The sequence below is a fragment of the Odontomachus brunneus genome, unplaced genomic scaffold, assembly GCF_010583005.1.
Source record: "Odontomachus brunneus isolate Ranch 3 - 2012 unplaced genomic scaffold, Obru_v1 Obru_scaffold_026, whole genome shotgun sequence".
NCBI classification, from domain to species: domain Eukaryota; kingdom Metazoa; phylum Arthropoda; class Insecta; order Hymenoptera; family Formicidae; genus Odontomachus; species Odontomachus brunneus.
This window is the reverse complement of record NW_022639476.1, coordinates 1,310,602-1,319,123: the sequence shown is the minus strand read 5'-3', so window position 1 is coordinate 1,319,123 and position 8,522 is coordinate 1,310,602. Positions and strand designations below refer to the sequence as shown.

Sequence of the window (8,522 nt, the reverse complement as noted above, 5' to 3'; positions counted from 1 at the left end):
ATATATATATATATATATATATATATATATATATATATATATATATATATATATATAAATATATGAATATTTTGCGTCGAATATATTTGCGATGAATATATTTCGTCGAGAACATCTATTTAATATTCCCATTATTAAGCTAATTGGCACAAAGTAAACGGACAGGCAATTATTTGCGATTTGCTTACGCATTTTTGCGTTATTGGTGACACAATAGAACAGAGAATTCAATAAAATTATGTTTCATATTATATTCCCGATAGTATATCAATGTACAATATCATAAAGTTATTAAATTTGCGAATACCTTTCCCCTTTTATTGCCATGGATTTTATGTAATCTTATCAAACAATTATTAAATTCATCATTACAGTTATTAATTCATCGATTATAGTTAATACATCAAAATTTAATAATCTTTATGCGGTATATGTTATCATTACATCGATATTGATCGTTTAAAATTACCTCAGTGACAAATAACTGAGTCACTCGTCCGTTGCTCGTGTGATTTCTGGCTGAAGGCCTTCTCATCCTCCCGAGAGACGAGTTGCACTACAAGGACGAGTTGTCTGGAGTATCGACACGAGGATTTTTCCGCGCGACATTCATGGACCGGTTGATCCTTCCTAATCTGCGCAATAAGAAAAATGAGGAGAAGTCCCTCCGTTTCTTGCCGTGGTGCTTCCTTACGGACAGAAGCAGGCAAGAGTAAATTGCACCGGTTATTCGCGTGAAAGTTCGCATCGATCCTGGATTTCAGGATATCTGGAACGACAAACCATTTGTTCGTCGATCGTATCGCGTCACGCCCGCGTAGATTGATAATAAAAACGCGGCTTCTAATTAACGTTTCGAATGTACAACGCGCTTCTACTCCGCTATATCAATTATCTTCAGCCGATCTCAAGGAGAAACTGCTCGGAACTGCCTTGCCAACTCGGTGATTTATATTCGCACCGTTTGACAAAGTTTCTGTTCGCGATTGAAGTTTCTAAAAATGATTTATACGCACCTTCTGCCCTCCGCCTCGACGCGAAGACGTTTGTGACGTTCTGAACTGCTTGCTGTGGCATCGGCGCGTAGGAAAATGAGTTCCCCTTTGAATATTTCAAGTGAACCAATAAAACGCTCCGTTTACAGCGACGCGTCTATAGCGACGCTTGTGATTGGCTGACTTTAAGCTAACTCAAGAAGTTAATTAGTGAAGTTGCAGCAGTGCGGCGCAGCAGTCCACCGGTCGTCTTGGAATGGAATGGATTGTTTGAAAAAGTGCGCGTCGCACGAAAGTAAATATGGCTAGAAAGTCTGGAATATTTTGTTTATACCATTGAATAAAGAATACCAGGAAGCAGCATAAAGAGAAAATCCTTTGTTAGAAGGATGTGACGTAATGAAAGTGAACCAAATGCGATTATCGATACTATGGAATCGAAGTAAATGTTAGACGTAATATTGCCAATTAATCGAATAGACAAAGATGCGTAAACGTATTGAAGAGAAAATTATTACAAGTGACTAATTTTATTTCCCTCACCAATATGAGCAAAATATAAATACAATTTTTTTATTATTCTTTTAAAATTAATATTCCTATGCTATGTACTTCCAAGATGTTTGAAGTATACCGCCAGTGTTTTCGGTAACGTAGTTACACTTATAATGTCATCAAACTGAATCAATGCAACACAATCGATTATCCACGATATATTGCAATATGCTCTTTCCTGGTATTCTTTATTCAATGGTTTATATGCACCTTCTGCACTCCGCCTCGACGCGAAGACACTCGTGACACTCGAAGCTTTATGCCGTGGCGTCGGTACGTAGTAGGACACGTCTCCTTTGAATACTTGAAATGAACCAATTAAACGCTCCGTTTACAGTGACGCGTCTATAACGACGCTTGTGATTGGCTGACATTGAACTAACTCAAGGAGCCAATCAGCGAACTCGTAGTGGTGCGGCGCGGCAGTCGAGCGCGGGCAGACCACTACTCATCTTGGAAGGAAACGGATCGCTTAAAAAAGTGCGCGTGAAGGTAAGAAAGTTTGGAATATTATGTTTATACTGATTGAATTCGCTAATCTAAATTTTGGTTCTGATTTACTTGATTCATGCGATTGTAACTCGATTTTTAGTCTGATACGGGATTCTTGTCATATTCGATTATTCTCGTCAACTTCTAGAATATTCGACTGAACTCTCGTCGGCATCGCGTTACTTAACACGCATATCTTTGATTCAGACGTACCTACGTGAGTGCCAGTGTCAATGCCACGATGAAACGTCCGCAGAAATTGACAGCAGGACGTTGGATCGAAGGAGGAAGCTGAAGTGGAGGATGCTAGATAATGGGACGACGACAGGACAACAATGCAACATGTATTTCAAGGAATGGTAAGTCATTTATTTGCAATGTCGCATATGTGATTCAAATGAAAAATTCAAATTTAACTCTGAGTTCAGATCTAAATATTTTGTGAGAAATTTTCTAAACAATTTAGCTAAAAATTCACATCTATTTTGAAATTCAAATCTGAATATCTCACCTGAGGCTAAGTAATAATTGTTAATAGGAGTCTAAAAAAGAGAAAGAAAAAAAGGAAAAAGAAAGATAGTCATAAGCGATGAGAATAAAATGTGTTATATTTTACTCACTTTTCCACCAATCTTTATGTGATTATTTAACGAAATTAATTATGTAAATATTTGCTTAATCAATTAATTATGTAAATATTTGCTTATCTCACATATTCTATTTGCCGTTAAGTAAGTCATATAATTAATATATTGTTGTTTGGAATTGAGAATAAAGATTAATGCAGGTGAACTATTGAGATGATCGAATATCATATAATTCTGAAATGAGGCCTTCTTTAAAGTTGAAGAAAACATGAAGAAAATAATATATTCTATTTGTCATTGAATAATTTGTATAATTAATATATTGCTAACTGAAATTAAGAATAAAGACTAAATATAGATGAATTAGTGAGATAATTAAATATTGCATAATTCTGAAATGAGTCTTTTTTTAAGACTCAACAAGAAAAGAAAGAAGAAAACAGTAAGTAATCGTTTGTATAATCATGGTAGAAAAATAGGACAAACAATTATATCTTAAGATTCGTCATTGACCTTACAAATTCTACAGAATTTGCAAGGCTAATGCAGAATCAAAATTTCAACTCAGGATGTCCTTCGAGACACCGCGGATACTTCAGATAAAAACTGAAATACTTGCTCATACATTAGGCATATTTCTTTTTATACTATTAACCCTTTGCACTCGAGAGGCGACTCTCAGTCGCTACTTGATTTGACAGTAACTCAAATGGCGAGTGAGAGACGACAATAACTGTTTATGTTTGATCTCGATAGTACACTAAGAGAAAAATGTTTGGTATTTGTAACTATAATCATATAGAGAAATAATTACTATAAATTATGATCAAGTCAACCATTTTTTAGTCAATTGCACTATAATTTTAGTGATATTAACCTTATATGCATGTTATTACTACTATCTTCGTGTTGGAACAACTAAAAAATATACATATTTAAAAATATATATTTAAATATATATTAAATATAAAAATATATATTTAAAAATATATATTTTTTTTAGTTGTTCCAACACGAAGATAGTAGTAGTAAAATGCTTATAAAGTTATTATCATTAAAATTATAATGCAATTGACTAAAAAATGGTTATCTTGACTATAATTTATAGTAATTATTTCTCTATATGATTATAATTACAAATACCAAACATTTTTCTCTTATATACTGAAATATACAATAATTTTATCCGTTAATTTATGTGTGATTTATTTTTGTTAGTTGTAAAAAATTTTATCAACTTTTTTATCAAAACAGCTTTGAGTTGCTAATTCCTTATAGCAGAAAAACTATTTTGAGTGCAAACAATTAAGTTTATACTATTAAGTTATTATTAAGTATATCAAGCTACAAACTTTATTATAATTTGAAAAGACTGCAAATCAAACGCTCTTCGTACGAAGAATCACTCCACAGTGAATTCTGCCTTTTAATGCGGAGATAAATATGAAGTGGCGCTCGCGCCTTCCGGGGTAGCGAATCGCGAGATGTAAGTTACACAAGGAGTTCCGTGCATGTAAATGTACCGTCAAGCACTTGCGACGACGGCTGCCGCGCGCGAGTTTGTGCGCGCAAACTTAAACGAACGCAGCCAAACGTGAAATCATAAAAGTTTCAGTTCGCGGAAGATGTGATGGTGGGATCTGCGCGGCGTCATTCCCGCGGCAGGATATATAAGCGGGCTGTCGTGGTATATTTTAGTAGCCGTAATCACTCGCTTTCGACGGAGGATTAAACTCACTCACGAGCCTTCTTCGAATTCGTTATTTGAGTTGTTCCTTCTCTGGACGGACTCAGCCGTGCGCAATTTTTTTGTCCGACTTCCAATATCAAAAAATGCCGCCGTTACATTTCTTTATTTTTTTTTACTTTTTTTTTATACGGGATGGACGAAACGCCGATACTTTCAAACTGTCGCATTCGGTGTTAAATGCGCGACCGAGAGTACGGTATCTGTATCTACGTTCGCAGGCAGCCGGTTATTCGGAACTATCGCGCTTTTATGTACCGCTTTTATCCGCCGTCGTTTGGATGCAGGAAAGGGCGCATAAGCGCGGATCGACACCGCGAGACGCAGCCAGGGGGTGGGAAGGGCATGCGAATGGTAGACGCACTTTGCATCTCGAATGGCCAATTACGTGCTCAGCCTGAAATACGCCACATTAAAGCGCTATATTCCAACAAGCGGAACAAACTGCCGTATCGTGACCCACTGTCCCTCTCATAGGACTCGCTAGTCCAACGAGCGCAAATTTTCCTGTTGATAACGGAGCCTTATTAATTCTAATGACGCATGACACATTTGTTCGACGCGAAAATCCAATTAGACAACAGTGAAATTTTGTTTCTGACACTTTGACGACTGTTTACGTGATTTCATTTTGCTAATGTATAGTTGTTAAAAAGATAGATCTACTAATTTTTATATAAGGAAAATATTCCCCTTTATATTACGGATTAAACGAGCTCTCAAATAGTTTAAAAAATCTGCTGGCGACAGACGACATTTTTTTCACGTAAATGCAGCTGTCAAAGTGTCATACGAGATAACAATTGCAGTGAAATTTGACATAACTATAGCATTCCCATGTCACATTATATCATAAATAAGTTAATCGCAGCTTTAATCATCGAGCAATTTCGCATATTTAATCATCGAGCGATGAACTATCGAAAAAATCACACGAAAATGAAGGAACTAAAGGAGAACTCTCGTAAAGCTTTCGACGATGAGATCCTTGTCTCTCTTCCTCTCTCTATTTCCTTTCTAAGGAGAAGATCGACGAAAGGAGGTGTTGCGAAGAAGCTGCTAGTTCCTCGCCGCGATGTTGTTATGCTTGATGCGATTTACCTAGCCGTGATGCCGTTCTCTTGCGCTTTTCTTCGTAGGGTAACGCGTCGCGCAGCGCCACGCGGAAAGAGAACGTGGATTGCTCCATAAAAGTGGCAAAAGGAGGACTTTTTGAATAAACAGATAAGCTCGCGCTCGTACGAAATAAACGACAGATTGTCCGCGCGATCTAGTTTTCAATTTATGATACTAATACTCTCAGAAAAAAGAGGGGAAGAAAGAAAAAAGAAATATTCGACGTCGAGTTTAATCTAAAGTCCGCTGTAAAGTTTCGAAAAATGCGATCGTGACGCGAGACGACCGGATCGAGAGAGGCCCTCGGTCGCAATAAGAAAAAGTGCGCGAAATAAAAAAGAAGTAGATACTCGCGTTTAGATGATCTTCTGAGGAACATATAAACGCGCGTTGTCGTGAAAAGGCGAGAGAGACAACTGATGGGAGACGCGAGACACGAAACGAACGTGTAACACGAAAAAAATTGATGTGTTTTATTTATATACAATATTTACAAAGGCGTAGTGAATCAAGTGGCTATAAATGTATTTCTCTCCGTACGCTCGAGCCCGCGAAAACGCGGCGCGAGCGTGTGTGTGTGTGTATGAATTCTCGTTTCCTCGCGAATCACCATCAGCCATGGTCCAGGGGCCTCGTATACCCTGTTGAACGATGGTCGACGACCCAGAAGTAGGCAATGCAGGCCGTCTGGATCCTCTCGCGTCTATCCGTCTAGACCGCCGCCCACTTCTCTCCTTGGTGTCCCAGCCGGTGTTTGACCCTTAAATACAGCTCTCTTGAATGCTCCTGCCGATCGACTCTACGTGCGGCCTTTGGAGGCTGTAGAATGTCTGAAATCGACCGAGGAGGTAGAGCGAGGAGCTTAAGATAGTGGAACGAGTATCGATTGTTGTGTACAGTCGTGAAAGTCACGTTCTCGCTGATCGAGAACAGGGGATATCGCGCTCGCGTCTCGGGCGATTAAAATTTATATTCGTATGATTACCTCGCGCCGCTGTAGAAATTCTCATTTGAGCGGAACAATAAAACAAGACGACGGAGCTTACGCGCGCCGTGACGCCGTTGCCATTCGATACGATACCGCATCGCCACCGGGTTAAATCGAGTTTGGAAGATATTTGTCTAGAGCTTAAGGTTAAAAGACCCTGTCCCGACGGAGGTATATGATCCCACTTAGAAAAATGTAGAAGCGACGAGTGGAAATTGAATTCGATTTATCCGGGCGCGCGCGCGAAGAACTTTTACTCGCTATACCGATATAGAATTTTTATAGCGCCAGGCTTTTATGGTATTTTTATAATGTGGAATATACATACACGCGCGTATATATCGCCGGAGTGACGGAGTCGGTGAATTTCTTCAATGCAACGAGCATGGAGACGGAAAAGCAGACTTTTTGAACGAAAAGATTTGTCACGATCATGATTTAATCTTAGATACGAAGCTGACACATGTGAGCTATTTGGAACGCGTTCACAATAATACCGGAGAACCGAAGTTCTCTGCTTCAAATCGTTTACTGAATAGATAGACTGAATGTATCATGGACCAAAGAAAGGTCGAATATCTCGAAAACTATTAGGCGCGACGGAAACGCTTTCGCTGGCTGAATCTGGCTCGTCGGTAAACGGCGATAAGCGGGATCGTAAAGCACACCGGATCGAATTCGAAAGTGGTTTTCTGTGTTCGTGGCTATCGGCGAACGTGCAGGTATACGCGCTTACCGTAGATCGCCTTACATCATCTCGATGCGGCAAAGAAATTATGTAGCATCTCCGGCGACGCTCGAATCATTATAAAGATGGTAGGAAAGCTCGAAATGATCATGTGTGTAATAACAGGCGTTAGTATATCGCCCCGTGATATCCTTTTCTCGAATAGCGAGACGTCGTTCTTTCTTCCTCACTGATGTGCCACTCGAGGACGCGGTCTCCGTTTCGAGAGTCAATATAAAAGGATAAAAATCAGATTAACTCACGTTTGGCGATGCTCTCGGATAATCTGAATCCTCTAGGACGTCGTGAGACATCTCGCGTCCTTCCAGCTGACGTGGTCTTCGCGGCAGGGACCCGTAACGAGGAAGCTTTCTGTCTGGAAGAAGTCCCAGGGTGGACTTAGCGTCAATCGCATAATCGGTTTGAAGTAAGCTCACAGATTTTGCAAAGTATTTTGAACTTCTCTTCGGTGGGCACAACTTTCGCGGCGTTTCCCACTCGCGGGCGGCACTTTCTGTTGCTCTTACTGTTTTGTTTGCGCCGAAAGTTTCCGGCTTGTAAGGGGGAATCGAAGCTGGGGGAGAGAGAGCTGGGCAAGAGCGCCAGGTGAACGCGCTTCCTCCGCGATGTTGCGCGACGTGAGTCGAGAGAGAGAGGGAGGGAGAGAGAGAGAGGGAGGGAGAGAGAGAGGGGGGAGAAGGGGAGAAAGGGAAAGAAACCGTCCGAGAATTGAATTTATCGGCGATAACAGAATGTCCGCTTAGATTAAATTGATTTGGAATCTTGATTTGGAATTGCAATTGGAAATAAAGTGCCGTCTGTTTCCCCTCGGAACTCGCCGTGGATATCCATGTGCTCCCTTGTGCGGAATCGTCTAAGGCACGCGTATCTTTATACGTATATATACGCATACGCGTCTTGCACAGGCTCCGGCGCAGCTATGCATATGTCGATATATATATATATATATATATATATATATATATATATATATATATATATATATATACACACTAGAGCCGCCCACATACCGTATGTGCAATTTTCTTAAAAGTACCGTTAACGCGCGCCGCCGGTTTAAGGCAAAACCCGATATTCTTGAGATCCTCGTACAAATGTGGCAGTTCCATCAGTCTAAGTAGAAATTCACCGAATGGGATGGCCGGTTATGCGCGGACGATATGCCTGCAGTCCTCTCTTAAAGGAGCGCTTGTAAGATTTAAATGGTAAATCTCTGTCCTTCTGTCCCTTTTCGCTACTCTTTCTGTCTATTTCTCTTTCTCTCTCTCTCTCTCTCTCCCCCCCCCCCCCCCCC

The 8,522-nt window shown here is 40.0% G+C and overlaps 2 protein-coding genes across 5 annotated transcripts in view; one reads left to right on the top strand and one right to left on the bottom strand.

The window, feature by feature from the left end:
- The first annotated feature begins 1,481 nt into the window (after positions 1-1,481).
- Positions 1,482-8,522, top strand: part of LOC116842719 — a 294,323-nt gene continuing 287,282 nt past the window's right edge. The window contains exons 1-3 of the mRNA XM_032812314.1: positions 1,482-1,515; positions 1,939-2,042; positions 2,250-2,401. Of these exons, the coding sequence (XP_032668205.1) occupies positions 1,482-1,515; positions 1,939-2,042; positions 2,250-2,401 (290 nt within the window). The remainder of the gene's footprint in view (positions 1,516-1,938; positions 2,043-2,249; positions 2,402-8,522) is intronic.
- Positions 5,942-8,522, bottom strand: part of LOC116842632 (hemicentin-1-like) — a 287,444-nt gene continuing 284,863 nt past the window's right edge. For all 4 annotated transcript variants that reach the window (XM_032812102.1, XM_032812103.1, XM_032812101.1 and 1 more), the window contains 2 exons: positions 7,471-7,583; positions 5,942-6,322 (listed from right to left, as the gene is read on the bottom strand). In XM_032812102.1, coding sequence (XP_032667993.1) covers positions 6,254-6,322; positions 7,471-7,583 — 182 coding nt within the window. In that variant the 3' untranslated portion in view covers positions 5,942-6,253. The remainder of the gene's footprint in view (positions 6,323-7,470; positions 7,584-8,522) is intronic.